Source organism: Narcine bancroftii, chromosome 12, assembly GCF_036971445.1.
Source record: "Narcine bancroftii isolate sNarBan1 chromosome 12, sNarBan1.hap1, whole genome shotgun sequence".
Classification (NCBI taxonomy): Eukaryota; Metazoa; Chordata; class Chondrichthyes; order Torpediniformes; family Narcinidae; genus Narcine; species Narcine bancroftii.
Window position 1 is genome coordinate 26,264,136 of NC_091480.1, and position 15,984 is coordinate 26,280,119.

The window sequence follows — 15,984 nt, forward strand, 5'->3', positions numbered from 1 at the left end:
AATTGGATACGATAAGGGGAGAGCAGCAAATTGATTTTGTCTGTGTAAAATGAGACATGGAAAAGTGAGAGAGACCTTTTTTTGTGCTCCATCCAAGTTCTTTACTTCTTATATTACTTAGAAGAAAGATCTCTGGGTTTTTTGGTATGTTGCTTTTTGTGATTTTATTTAATACCTGGTTTAGATCTTCCCAAAGCTTTTCCACTTTCTCACATGCCCAAATTGCATGTATTGTTGTTCCCATTTCCTTCTTACAGCGAAAACATCTGTCTGATACTGTTGGGTCCCATTTATTTAACTTTTGGGGTGTAGTGTATTTATTTAACTTTTGGGGCGTGGTGTATAGCCTGCATAACTAATTATATTGTATCATGCCAAACCTTGTGTTTATTGTATTTCTCATAGTTCCGAAGCATAGCTTTTCCCATGTTTCATTCTTTATCATTATGTTTAGATCTTGTTCCCATTTTTGTTTGGGTTTACAGCTTGTTTCCTCATTCTCTTTCTCTTGCAGTTTGATGTACATGTTTGTTATAAATCTTTTAATTATCATTGTGTATGTAATCACATATTCAAAACTGCTTCCTTCTGGTAACCTCAGCCTGCTTCCCAATTTGTCCTTCAAATAGATTTTCAGTTGGTGGTATGCAAACATTATATTTAGCTGTAACAAAAAAATGTATTATGTCAACCTGGAAATTTGAAGATAGCCTGAGAATACAGCAATGGTACATAGAAATGAATAAATGTATTCCAATGGAAAAAATAACATATAATTTAAGAAATAACATCACAGTATTCGAACAAATTTGGGAACCGTACATGGAACACAACAGAGAAGTCCTACCGCGGACCTCCACCACCTAAAATGAGAGGAGAAGAAGACGAAATGAACTGACCCAGTATATAAAAGTAGAAGACACAAATTTCTTGTTCATTTTCATTGTGTGATGACATTGTTTAATGGGTTTAATGTATCATATATGTTGAACGTTGAGTGGGTGGGAGGGGGGGGTGAAGGAGGGAGGGGGGAAAGGGGAGAAAATGACACTGTGTATATTCAAGAGGGAAATGTTTGTGTGTATTTTGGTCAGTATGGTTCATAGTGTGAAAAATAAAAAAAAATTTAAAAACAAAAGAAAAGGGAGAGGGACAGAGTTGAAGGGAGGCGATGGGGAAAGAAGTGAGGGGGAGGGGTATTTAACGAAAGCCAGAAAAGTCAATATTAATACTATCTGGTTGGAGACTTCCCAGTGGCAAATTGAGGTGTTGTTCCTCCATTTTGATCCTCCAAAATATTCCGTATGGAATTTAAACTGGAGGTGGGTGTTAGTCTGGCAGTGCATGAGACCATGGATTGACATGTCAGCATGGGAATGGGATGGGGAATTGAAATGATCAGCCTGGGGTCTTGGATCAGTTAAAATTTCTGTCTAATGAGCATTTCTGGGGCTTTCTGGTATCATTTAAAATGCTCTGCATTTTGTTTATGATTTGCAGTTGTTTGTCATCAGCTGATCATTTATTTTTCTTTGTTGTTCACCAATTTCAGTTGACATAACTGGATTCTAATTTAATCATACATGGGTACATCTAATATTGAATTGTATTTTGCCAAGAGAATTATTTCATTTTGCTCAGTTCCCATTTTAACAACACTACTTAATAGCAGAATAACCCTCTATCACTAAAATTGTTCACCTCTCAAGAAGCTGCCAGTCCCTTTAATTAAAAGTATAAAATTTTAAAATTAAATAAATTTATATTAGACATCCAGCATGGTGACAGGCCCTTACAGGCCTTAGGACCTTCCAGCTCAAATACACCAATCAACCTATAAACCCCGTAAGCTTTGAAGGATTGGAGGAAACTGGATCACCCAGGAAAACTCACCCTGACACGGGGAGAATGTACACAATGTACAGACAGCGCTGGATTTGAACCCATGTCACTGGCTCTGTGATAGCATTCCACTAACCATTCCGTCCTGGAAAAATAAACTGAAATGAATGTTCAGAGTGTGTTCTTTCAATTATTTTCTCTGCAATTTTAAGATTTCCACTGAGAAGCTTGCTGAAAATATTTTAGTTCAATTCTTTTTTGCTTTGAAAATACTTGTCTCATCCCCATCGCCTTTCACTTATTTGTCCTCTTGGTGCTGTGTTTATTGGTGATCACACAAGAGACTGGGCCCACAATAAATCTGTAGTCAGCAGAAGGAATGGAAGAGATGCAGCGAAATTCCTTTTCTTGTGATTTTTATCCTCGCCATATAGTAAAAACGTAATAGGATTTGGTGTCAAGTGGAATTAGATCTTGATTGTATTATGTATTGAGTCAATACAGTGCTGTATTGAACAGCATAATTTCTGATTTAATTGGACTCTTGGAGATAATTCTGGTGATTTAGTAACTTGACTTGGTGTTTCTGGCCTCAATGTGCCAGCTTTTCATCATGGGATGTGAAGTGACTCAGGTCAGTTTGAAACATTGTATTTTGATTGGTTTAGAACTCATGAATATAAGAGGGGAAATTTCACTTTTTAAAAAAAGTCTTCACCCCTTATTTCATTCCAAATAATTGAAAACAACTTCAAATAAGTTGCTGTCTTTGTGTATTCAGTAATGTACTTTTTATGTACTTCTGTGCATTGGGCCATTAAGGCTGATGTTTTTGTTGCTTTGTACATCAGACATGTAGGCTACAGATCAGATTTATCTTGTTAACTGATCTGATTCCTTTAAGTTAATTTCAAATTTCAGGGATGGCTTGTTTAGTTAGTGCCATTGCAAGCTTCAGATGCATAATCGAATCTGATTTCAGAAAGAAAGTAGAGATTTCCTGGTTATTGCTGGTATGGACCTGATTACTATTGACTTCTGGCTTCTAATATCTTCTGTTTTGGACTTTGCTAAGAAAGTAATCTATCTGTAGAATGTTAAAGTGCTCAGTAGTTTACCATACCTATATCTTTTCTTTCAAAAATAATTTTTATAATAACATTGGGGGAAAATATATAATTTCCTAAATCTCAAATGCCTTTTTGAATAATTGCAAACTCAATTGTCGAGAAATTCTGCCATTATATATAATAATTTATTTTCCTTGATCACAAATTCTAGATGATTTTTCTGATTAATCAATGAAAAATACAGAGCAGATTTTTAATAAATCATGTTCACGATGCATGCCATTTTTACTTTCATGAGTCATTGATACAGAGTTGACTCATCCAGGTTTGGAAACAATTGATTTGAGTTCAATAAGAATCGCCTACACTTCCCAAACTTAACTGTTATCCTGGCTTGAACGCATAAACCCACAGATGACGTGAATCTGAAATAAATAAAATACTGGAAATATTCCATGTCAGGCCGTCTCTGTGAAGAGAGAAATAAAGTTAACGTTTGGTCATAATCTTAGATAGAACTAGGAAAAGTTTTATTGCGAACGAGGCTGGAGGGATGGAGAGATCAAAGATGATGCCTGTGATCAGGTAGAGAGCAAGAGTAAATGTTGACTCAGACAGGGTGATGAATACTTGTGTGAATAGCCAGGAAGGATCTAAGAGAAGACTTTGGAGAGCAAGAATGGGGTGTGAGAAGGCCTTGCAAGAAGGATTAAGGAAAACCACAAGGCATTTTACAGGTATGTGAAGAGCAGGTGAATGATTCAAGTGAGGGTAGGACCAATTCGGCATAAGGGGGGAACATGTGCCTGGAGGCAAAGGAGGGAGGGGAGATTGAAATGATTACTTTCTTTGGTGCTCACTGGGATGAGGGACCTTGGTGAATGTGAGGCAAAAAAGAGTATTGTGCATGTCCAAATTTAATAAAAGGAATTGTTGCATCCCTTTAAAGTATTTAGATGGATTCATCCTGGGACCGGATGCAATATACACTTGGTTGCAATAGGAAGCAAAGCAAGAGGTTGCTGGGGCATTGGCAATGAGATTTGGATCCTCCCTGGGTGCAAGAGAGGTACTGGAGGATTAGAGAATGGAAAATGTAATTCCTTTATTTAAGAAAGATAAGAGGGGAAATCCTGTGGATTAAACACACTGTGTGTCAGTGGTGAGCAAACTATTGAAGAGGATTCTTAGGGACAGTGTTAATGAGCATTTCGGGAAGCATGGTCTTCTTGTGGATAGACGACATGGCTTTGAGGGGCAGGTCATGCTTCACAAGCTGTGTTGAGTTTTTTGAGGGGGTGACAAAGAAATTAAAAATGGTCGGGCAGTGGATGAGTTTTTGGATTTCAGTTAGGTGTTTGACTTGGTAAGCTTATCAAGAAAGTCGGAAGGCATGGGATCTATGGAATCTTGGCTACTTGGATTCAGAATTGGCTGGCCTGTAGTAGACAGAGAGTGGATTTAGATAGAATGTATTCTCCCTAGCGGTGTTCTGGATATGTTCTGGTACCTCCTGCTCTTTGTGATTTTTATATTTGACTTTAACAGAGAAGTAGAGGAGTGGGTCAGTATGTTTGCAGATGGCATGAAGGTTGGAGGTTTTGTGGATAGTGTGGAAGGTAGTCATGGGTTACATTAGTGTCTAGATAGGATGTAGAGTTGGGCAGGGAAGTGGCAGATGGAGTTCAATTTGAAGTGAGGTTGGATGCCAAATATGTTGCAAAGTCATAACTGATCATTGAAAAAAGGGAAAATACACTCGGTCATCCAAAGCCATGAAACAAAAGAAGGTGCTCCATGGAAGATGGTGATTGTTCAACCGAATTTGATTATTGACAATAATGTGGAACTAAATGCTCCAAAGGGTTTGTTTGTGAGGAGAGAATTTTCCCAAAGGTAATTTAAATGTGACTTTTTACAGTAGGAAATAATGTCATATTTACTTTGCTCAAGATAAATAAGATAATTTTGAATCAAAATCTAGCAAGTGATGAAAAGATGATTCCAGATGAAATGTCACCATTAATTTACAATTCAAAATTTAAAATGAACATTAAATGATTACAAAATGCAATACAAAAACTCATAAAAGTTGTTAATTACAGAATAGTACACTCTTATGGCAGAATTCCTGATTTTGCTGGGGAAAAGAAAATTATTTGGGCTTTAAAAGTCTCACATCTGCCACAATATCATCCATTAACACTAAGATGGAGGAAGTGAATTGATGGCTGAAGTAAAAACACTTGCTATAATAGAACAGGACAGAACCATCTATCTGGGTTTTAAATGTGTTGTTGACATTTTTGTTCTGATGTGTTTGTTAGAGTCTTACATATTTTATGATGTTTTATCTCTGGATATAAAACAATTTCATTGTCAAGGAAGATGCAGGAGATTATTTCCCCTGGCCTGAGTATCTGGAATAATGGGTCACCATTTCTAAATGAGAGATCAGCCATTCAGGACTGATATCAGGAGAAATTTCTTCACGATTGAATCATGAATCTTGGAATTCTCCATCCAATGCAGCTTTGGAGGTTGGGTCGTGGAGTAATTTCAAGAGAGAGATTGCTAATTTTTTGACATTAAAAAAATGTAAAGTTTATACAGGAAGCTGGCCTGGAGGTAATAGATGGAACAGTGGAGGAGGCACTAGTGGCTGCTTGTATTTCTCACATTTTTGTGTTCACTTTTGTGTGATATTAACTTTTTAAAAGCAGGCTTTCATTTGCCCTGGAATACAGATGCTGCCAAGACATTGAAGTTTAAAATTTGAGTAACTCTTTATGTCAGAAATGCCAGCGCAACGCTATTACAGCACCAGAGACCCAGGTCCAAATCTGGCGCTGTCAATAAGAAGTTTGTACTTTCTCCCCATGTCCGGGCGGGTTTCTTCTAGCTGCTCGGGTCTCCTCCCACATTCCAAACACGCCTGGATTAGTTGGTGATTTGGTCACATAGATGTGTTTGGGCTTATGGGCCGGTTACTGTGCCGTTTCTCCAAATGTAAAAATTTCTGTAGCTTATCCAAATTCTTGTAATGTGGTCTTCATTTTTCAGCCCATCTTCACATTTCAAGAGAGGAGGGATGTCTCAAGTTCAACAGTTTTGTTGCTGAGATGCTTTTACCCTCTTTGTTGCTGAACTTCTTGTACCTGTCAGTCTGAATTATTCCCCACCCCGTCACCCTCCCTGCCAACTCTCATTGCCACCGTTGTTTACATTCATGATCATGCTGTCTGTGGAATATTTGCTTTGGAAATTTAAATTAAATGAATGTGCGCTTCTTTTAAGGAAACTGAAGCGTGGAAAGCACAAAGTGAAAAAGTAAATTGCTCCACCATTGAGCTTATTCAAACCACACGCGATGACTGAAATGATTTTTTTTTCCCATCTGCCATCAGCATCTCATGGAATATTGTGTATTTATGTTTCATTGTGCTAGGATGTGGATTGTATTCTTAGATATTTCCTTGTTCTTGTTGCCCCATATGAAAGTGGTATCAAGCAGTGGTTGTTCCAAATTCCTTTTTACTGATGGTCTCCGTGACTTGGCTTGAAACAAAACAGAGAAAAATACATGAAACAGACAACATGTTGACTTGTGGTGGTTTTTTTTAATGCTTTGGCACATTTGATGGCTTTTCATGTTTAATCAATTGAAACTTCTAATTTTGTGCCTGCAGACATGGGGAACTTTGAAGGAGGAGACCAACACATCACAGTATTATGGGGTCAGGCAGCAGTGCTTAAATCTCCCAATCTCAGCAGTTACCCACGACCGCAAATGACATGGTTTCGTGATGGCCAAAAGATTATCCCCACGAAAAGAATGTAAGTAACCGTTAAAGAGGAATTACTTGAAGTTGAATTTGAAAATAAAATGACAGATTGCCTTCATATTATACACTTTAAGAACTCACTTGTCACAGAACTTTTTCTGTTAAAGGTTCAGAGATCTGCATACTGTTTAGAATCAATTTCTTTAGTGGGCCAAGACCTGGCAGATAGAGTACATTGTTGGTAAATGCAGGATTATCCACTTTGAAAAGAAAAATAGATCAGATTATTATTTAAAAGGTGAATGATTGCAACATGCTCTTGTGCAGAGGGACTTGGGAGCACGGGTGTGTGAATTGCAAAATGTTGGCATCCAAGTGCCACAGAGAATCAAGAAGGGAATTGGAATGTTGGCCATCGATGCCTGAGGCATTGTATTTTGGAACAACGAGGTTCTGCTGCAACTGTACAGGTTTCTGGCGAGATCCCAGGTGGCATTCTCATCTCCTGGCTTTGGAGGTGGTGCAGAGGAGGTTCACCAGCTTAATTCCAACGATGAGGGAGTCAGCCTATGGGCAAAGATTGAGTTAGCTGGTAATATAGTCGCTGAAATTCAGAAGAATAAGAGAGGATCTTATCAAAACAAACAAAAATACTGCAGAAATAGATAAGATAGGGGAAGAAAATTTCTTTCAACTGGTGGGCGAGACTAGAACTAGGGGACAGTCTCAAGGTTTTGGCGAATAGATTTAGGATGGAGGTGTGGAGGAACAGTTGGTGAGAAGGGCAAGTGCAAAACAGGTTATCCCTTCCTGCTCAACAGGTCAGCAGGAAGGGATAACCTGTTTTGCACTTGCCCTTCTCACCAATTGTTGAGATGATAAATAGCGTTGTTAATTTTGGGCACCATGGATACAGAAAGCTACAGTTACGATGAATTTGCAAATTGCTTTGATTTCAATCAATTTGCAAACCCTAAATTTGTTTATGATGGGGGGGGATATCAAATTCTGCACTCTTAAATCAGAAGAGAAGCTACATATATATTTTAAATTTGGCACATAGTTAAGGGAAGATGTCAATTTCTTGCGAAGAAAGCACATCAGTGCCTATAATTCCTCAGGGATTTGCGGAAGTTTGGCATGATATCGGAAATCCTGGCAAATTTCTACAGATGTGTGGCGGAAAGTGCACTGACCGGCTACATCACGGTCTCTTTTGGGGACACCAATGCCCCTGAGCATAAAGCCTACAAAAGGTAGTGGACACAGCCCAGGACATCAAAGGCAAAACCCTCCCCACTATCAAGAACATCTACAGGGAATTCTGCTGTCGGAGAGCAGCAGCAATCATCGAGGACCCACACCACCCAGCACATCCTCTGTTCTCACTGCTACCATCATGAAAGAGGTCTCGGTGCCACAAGACTCGCACCACCAGGTGCAAGAACAGCTGCTGCCCCTCCACCATCAGACTCCTCAACAACAAACTCGATCAGGGACTTATTTAAGGATTTTGATTTTTGCACTTTCTTTTTTTCTATCTGTGTTACTTAGCCAGTCGTTTACATTTTTTTATTTGAGTACAGTTTTTTGTTTGCACTACCAATAAGTAATAATTCTACTTCGTTCGCATGAAAAAGAATCACAAGGTTGTAAGTGATGTCATGTACAGTCTGTACTCTGACAATATGTTTGAAATCTACATGGAAAAAAGCTGTGCTAACAATGGAGAATTATTGTTAATGAACAGCAAACCAAAATAAATGAACGACATCGAGAGAAAAGGAGATAGGAAAGCAAATTTCTGCTTTCATCCTTTATTTAATAAATGTGCATTTTAGTTGGAAACTCCAGTGTGAGCAAGATGGCTCGAATGATCCAGCTATCAAGTCTTGGGAAATCTTGAAAGTCAAAGCAAATTGATCCGAGATGTATTTGATTAAGGGAGAAAACTAAGATGAGTTTAAAAAAAAAAGATTTAAGGAAATATAGTGAAGCCTAAGATGATGATCGATGAAACTTGCAAGAATGCCAGAATTCACCCTGAAATGAAATGGCTTCGGATGGCCCGTAACTCATCTGAAGAAACAATCCACAGCCACAAGACATTTAAACGAGTATTCTCTGTTGGGAATTGTGTTCTCTGCCGATGTCAGTGAGGAAAATTAATGTGATATTCCTAAATATGTGGTAGTTGCAGTAAAGAATTCATTAGCTCCAATCATTGTTTATGAAACTATTAAGCTGGGACTGAAGCAAATTTGGCATTTTCTTCATGTTTACTGAAATGCTTCAATATGCCAATTTGGCAAATTTCATTTACAATGCCCATGTTTGAAATATCATGGTACAATGTCTTTTCGTAATTTTTGTGTTGCACAATATTGTATTGAATGATACTTGAAGGTATAAGTTGTTGATTTTACCAGTTGTTTGCACATTTACCTGAAATGAGTGAGATGAATCTCAGCTATTTATAAAGGAAGAGAGAATATTTCTCACAAATGTATATGTTAATGAGATTATTTTATTAAAAAAGACATGCTAATTCTGGTATAAGTGGAGAAAAATCCCACCAATAGATCACTGAATATAGAAATAGATATTTTACTGGCAAGCAAAAACAAGCGCAACTTTTGACTTTCAATAATATGGTGATATATTGGTCCCCTTTATAATGTTGTTTTCTAGATCTTTACTGCTTCATTGTTGGCCTGATCTGTCGCCATATCCCACAGTTCAGCTTTTATGTGTTTACGTCTGTTTTCTCTTATGTTCATTAGCCAGTCAAACATCCTACCACATTGGCAGCTCTGGCCTCACTCGATTAGAGGTGACCCCTTTGTTTTATTCATTCTCTCCCATGTTCTTTCTCCAACTTCAAGCAAAGTTATTTTCTCACTATACCAATTCTGATGAAAGATCTAAGATCTGGATCATTAACTATTTTTTTTCCCCCCCACAAATACTACCTTTCAATCAACAATAGGACTAATCTTTTTAAAACATTGTCTACCTATTTTGGGAGAAGGCCAGTGAAAGACCAAAAAAAAAGCAAAATTCATTATTTTTGGCTTCTGACATTCCTGGTTAATTTCATTGCCCTTTTTTTGAGGATAGAACATTTAATGTGTGTTATCTCCTGCATCAAAAGCAACATAGTTGTTAAGTAAGACCTTGAGAAGGGAAATTTATTGTCACTAGACCCTTTCAAATTTTCATGTGAAATGGGGTTAACCAGGCAATTTGCTCAGTTGATGACCCAGATACATGGCTATTTGAAAGGGACCAACCAGGTCATCCCGGTCAAAACCCAACCTACCTTAGAAGTGGTCAGGGAACCCAGTAAGACTTACCTGGGAATCCTCTGGCGATTTGAGAGGGGAAATGGGGGAACCTGGTTACTCTGGTGACATCAGTGCTTGTGTGCGTGCATCACAGGGAAACCTCTGTCTGGCTCAATGCAGGAGGCTGTTGCGGTGCTGCCTCGATGTGCCGCTGCCACGAAGAGGGGTGGTGGGGGGGGGGGGGGGGTTACCGTGACATGCTGCTCCAGTTCCCGGCAATGGCTCAATGCAGAGGTGGAAGAACCTTGGCCATCTTCCTTACCCATAATCCCTCACGCCACTGGAACTGCCTGGCATGCCAGTGGCATGGGGGTATTATGGGTAAGGAAGATGGCCATTGCTCCCGCATTGACCCATTGCCACGCACCGGAGCGGCACGTCGCAGCACCCCACCCAGATCGTGGCAGCAACCCCACTCCTGTCCGCGGCATCCACCCCGGTTGCAGTGGCGGCAGAAGCACGTCGCTGGGAGCGTGGGGCAAATGACTGCCAGGAGAAGGACCAACTGATGGCCAGGAGTTGTGAGTTGTGGGCAACTTACGACTGGGACCAGGGGATGACTGAGGGCTGGGAACAGGGGAGGTGATGGGGTGAGGGGGGGGGTGGGTACTTAGGAGAATTTTACAAAACAGGAAGGGATTCCCTGTGGGGCAGCCTGCAGCTGCTTGACTTGTCACCTTGTCATCGTAGGGGCAGGATCCCCCTTAAATCGCCAGGTTGGCAATTTAACAGTTAGGTTGGGCTGTATTTGAAAGGTGCATCCTGCCCAGATGACCCAGAAATCTCATCCAGATCCCAGGAGGGTAACCAAGGTGCTGCAATTTTGAAGTGCCTATTGATTCGGATTCCAGCAACAAGCTGCAATCTCTATTGAAGATCAGGGTATATCAATGTGCTTTCTTTCAAAAATTGCAGAACTGAAGGAGGGCTGTTTCAAAGAGATTCCTGAAAATGTAAAATGCTTTGTTCAATTGCAATGATACATTAGTGTTAGACTCAACCCTCCATGTGAAAAGGATGGTAAGACTCTAAGACCTTTACGTGCCCTCTCTCCAAATATATCTTTGAGAGATGCATCACAAGTAGCACAGGTACAACCTACTGATTTTAAAATAATGTGGCCTGCATGGTTGGCATAGCGGTTAGCCCAACGCCTTTACAGCCCCAGCGATCGGGGCCAGGTTGTCTATAAGGAGTTTGTATGTTCTCCCCATGTCTGCATGGGTTTTTCCCGAGGTCTCCGGTTTCCTCCCACCTTTCTAAATGTTCTGGGGTTGTGGGTTAATTTGGTGTAAATTGGTTGGCATGAACACGTTTGCCAAAATAGCCTGTTACCATGCTGTATGTCTGAATTAAAAAAAAATAATAATTTACTGCTTTCACCTTTAAGGGGAGTAATGATATTACCAGCGAACTCATCTGGCATTTATTTATTCAGAGGTGTCTCATTGGATTCAGCACCTTAGTGTCAGTTTACTGAGGTATTGTTCCTTAGGCTTGCATTATTCCTCATTGTAACACTTCAGCCTTAGCCGTTAAGTATTTCCAACATTATCTGTTTTGGTCTTAGATTGTTCTTTTCATCCTTTGACACCACACTGGTTGTTTTAGAATACCTTCTTTGGCTTGGCTTCGCGGACGAAGATTTATGGAGGGGGTAAAAAGTCCACGTCAGCTGCAGGCTCGTTTGTGGCTGACAAGTCCGATGCGGGACAGGCAGACACGATTGCAGCGGTTGCAAGGGAAAATTGGTTGGTTGGGTGTTGGGTTTTTCCTCCTTTGCCTTTTGTCAGTGAGGTGGGCTCTGCGGTCTTCTTCAAAGGAGGTTGCTGCCCGCCAAACTGTGAGGCGCCAAGATGCACGGTTTGAGGCGTTATCAGCCCACTGGCGGTGGTCAATGTGGCAGGCACCAAGAGATTTCTTTAGGCAGTCCTTGTACCTTTTCTTTGGTGCACCTCTGTCACGGTGGCCAGTGGAGAGCTCGCCATATAACACGATCTTGGGAAGGCGATGGTCCTCCATTCTGGAGACGTGACCCATCCAGCGCAGCTGGATCTTCAGCAGCGTGGACTCGATGCTGTCGACCTCTGCCATCTCGAGTACTTCGACGTTAGGGGTGTGAGCGCTCCAATGGATGTTGAGGATGGAGCGGAGACAACGCTGGTGGAAGCGTTCTAGGAGCCGTAGGTGGTGCCGGTAGAGGACCCATGATTCGGAGCCGAATTTTAGAATACCACTCAACCATTGACTCCAGCAGACTCGCCATCTCATAAGGCCATTTCAGATTAGCCCAAAGATTGAGATGTAAAGGTGGAGAAACCTCTGCCAAAACGTATAATCACTTACCTTTCTGAATGTGCGGAGGCTGTCTCCAAGCCGCATATTCCAACCCCTCTCCGAGAGAATTCATCTCCGCAGTGCAGCCCACCGCTGATCAATCTGAATGTACAGCAGCACTAAGCGGCTGTTTAGGGACGGGCTGGTGATGCTGTCAGCCCGTGACTCATCCCCACACTCACCCCTCTCCCTCCAAGTCAGGGGTGGCGGGGCAGCGGGAGACCTCGGGGCAGTGGGAGCTATCAGTAGGGGCTGGTGGGGCAGCGGGGACTGTTGGGGCTGTCGTGACAGTGGAGACCGTTAGGGCAGCGGGAGCCATCAGGGGCTGGTAGGAGAGCGGCCAGTGTAGTGGGTGTATCTCCTCAGCTTTGTAAATTCCTCCAGATCTTTATCTATCAGTTATTGACATTGCTCTAACATTGGGACCTTGAATATTTCCTGTTTTCATTGCTCTCTAGTTGCTCTAGCAGAATGGCACAGCATTTCATGCTGTTGCCTCACTGCCTCACAGCTTGAGGAACCTGGTGTGATAGTACAGATTCTATCACCAATGTGTATATGTACAGATGGTAGTGTAGGATGACTGTGATTGGCTGAGAGTGTAGCCACCCCTACTGGCTGGTCTTAAAGGATTGCTCCTCATCCTGGAGTGATCGACCTACTTGTGATATGCTCCAGTCTTTTAGTTAATAAAAGCCTTGGTTTGGTTCTTTCGACGTGCGCTATTCGTGGGTTCAATCATAATCTTAGCTGCTGTTTGTACAGAGTTTTAATTTACTCTCCAGAGCCACTTGGGTGTCCTCCTGTATCCTGAATCTTGCTGTCAGTTTGATTGACTGCTCTTAGCATAAGCAAGTGACAGAAAGAATCAACATGTTTATGTGCTGGGGAGTAGACTCCAGTGATAGGGAAGTAAAAAGCAGATGGGTTTAGTGACTGATTGTTGCCTGCTCGACCTGATTGTGTCTGTTTCCTGCTGTGTGAAAATATAAGATTTACAAAAATATTGACCAAATTGTAGTCATTTTCCAATTGAAGTACAGCATCTTGAAATTCAAGAGGAGTTTTATTTCACCCATCAACAGACTTGTGAACATCCCTGTTTCATCCAAACTAATAATATGAGCTATGTCTGTACCTGTGACAGAACATGCTTTTGCATTACTGGCCATTTATGAACATTTATTACTAATTAATTATTTTTTTTTCTCTTCCTTTTAAATTTTATCTCTTGTGACATCTTAATTATACTTGTGTTTGTGTGATTTGCATGACTGGGAAGACACATCAAGTCAAACTTTCTGTGCATTTGTACATAAACTCTCATTCATTCAGTAATTCCTCCCTCCCTGTCTGTCAGTCTGTATTGGTAGCTAAACTTCTGGTGAATGCTTCAAGGATTTTCTGAGGATTAAAAGCAGAGTGTAATGCAGTGCATGTTTTAAATCGAGACAAGCTATTTTAAATTGATGTCAATATGTTAGTGATGGGTAAGTTACTTCATGCAAAATTGATTAAAATATATCACATTTTGACTTATGGATATGGTGTAGGCTAAAACTATTCATAAATTATCTGCCTTAATGTAACCTATGAATGAATAAAAATGTTCAATTGCTCATTACTGAAGTTAACAGTTAAGTAAAAAGTGGTTTGTTATTTTGTAGACTTCATCCAATATTGCATTCTATTATTACCTGACAGTTTGAGTCAATTGGCAGTACCGGTCAAACCAAGCTGTGAATTAAAACCTCTCTGAGATTTAAGATGCAACAAGTGAACTGCCGAATTGACCTGGGTCCGATTCTTTGAATGAGCTTCTAAATCTTGATCTGATGAAATGAGGTAAAGAAAATGCCATATGTTATTCGCAAAATCTCAAACTGAAAAAAGAATTCTTCAGGCATCTCGGTCAACCATATACTGTCGTCATGAGCAGAATAGAACAGGTTCAAACGATCATTCGTCGAACCCATACCACAATAGCAGTGGATGTACTGTGAAATATGCAAGACACGAAAATGATGTGGAAATGCACATTTTGTTGAAGAATTCTTGGAGCATTTCTTGCTCATAACCTTGTTTCTGTAAGAATAATAGTTTGCATCCTGGCAGCCGCTGAGGTCAATTTTATTTTAAAAAATGCTGTGCATCAATGATAAAGAGTACAATATTGTTTTCCTATTTTGCCATCCAATGCTTTGCGGGTAGCAGCTAGTCTGCAGACAAATTATGGATGGTTGATAAAAAGCCCATTTTATTTTTTGCACAGTTGTCATATTTTACCGTATTTACAATTCTTCTCCAAATGGCAGCTGTGTTTTGGCATTTAGTATTCTGTTTTGTTGTTCCTTAATGCATACTGTGGGCACGAATCCCAAAATCTCGGCATCTACTGCCTTTAACAAGTTCTCTTTGCATTTGACAGAAAACAGCATGCTTCAATTTTTATCCCTTGGTGGCAAGGACGTCTCGTTTGTCTGTTCCATCCATTCATAATTATACAATCACAAATAAGTGTTGGGAGTTTTTGGTTCCATCTCATTGAATTTTAACCTGGGGCAAAATGTCAAAATATTGCACCATATGTTAGTACCATTACTCTTTCCAATAACTTCTGGTATTTCGAAGGAAGCTATGCTCATTATTTAATTCGATAAGATGTCATTTGCATTGTCTTTCACGAAAGGTGTCTTCAATTCTTGGCATTTGATGATATGAAGTAATGCAAGTGCCAATAAATTCATCCCTGGTCAGTCACACTGTAAGCTACTGGGCTTCCGAATTCTGATTCCATTGACTTCAAAGGAATGCCACGTGGTACTGACTGGAACGGGATTTGTTGGCAAAAATTGAAAATTCTGAACCTGCTCAAGGTCACAAAGAATCAGTGAAAGACAAAAATTAACATTTCATCACAAGGGAAAATATTGAAATGAAGTTTGTTTTAAGTGACAGAGAGGTGTGAGGAGAGCAGATGATAGTGTAATGGCCATGAGAGTCTGAATAGCCGATGCGCTGGTGCCGAAGGCCAGGAGTGGGAAGTGAAGATTGTTGATCACTGGGATCTCACTCACCACTGGGGGAGATCTCAAGAGAACAAAATGAATGAGAACACAGGGAAAAGAAAGGGAAAAATGGAGCTGTAAACTGGATAAGCAAAGCACTTTTGGTACTGGAAATCTGAAATAAAATGTTGGATTCTCATTAGGGCAGGCAGCTTCTGTGGAGAACAGAAAGAAAGGCAATGCTGAAGCTTGACAACCATTATCAAACTAGAGCTGATGCACATTGCTCCAGTTGGTTGTCCGAAATTGTAGAGTTAAATCTTTAGGGAAGTAATATGCCAAACTATAATACATGTTGTTCAAACATGTTAGAAAAGTGTTGGAAGTCACAGCGATTAGAATGAGACTAGAAAGGAGAATTAAATAATGGGCACCTTGAACTTCAGGATCATCCAAGCAAACTGAATCACTTGACAATTTCACCACAGCTGACTTTTTCGTTCAAGAACAAGCAAGTACGTGCAAAGTGTATCCACAGGCAGGTGAATGTTTTTTTTTGTACGTCAAAGAAATATAATTTAAGTGCCGTGAGATA

At 40.3% G+C, this 15,984-nt stretch overlaps 1 protein-coding gene across 1 annotated transcript in view; it reads left to right on the forward strand.

Moving 5' to 3' along the window:
• The window catches only part of sdk1a (sidekick cell adhesion molecule 1a), a 681,074-nt gene that overhangs the window by 252,188 nt on the left and 412,902 nt on the right, over positions 1–15,984 (forward strand). Inside the window, exon 4 of the mRNA XM_069906184.1 lies at positions 6,602–6,749. Within this exon, the coding sequence (XP_069762285.1) occupies positions 6,602–6,749 (148 nt within the window). The remainder of the gene's footprint in view (positions 1–6,601; positions 6,750–15,984) is intronic.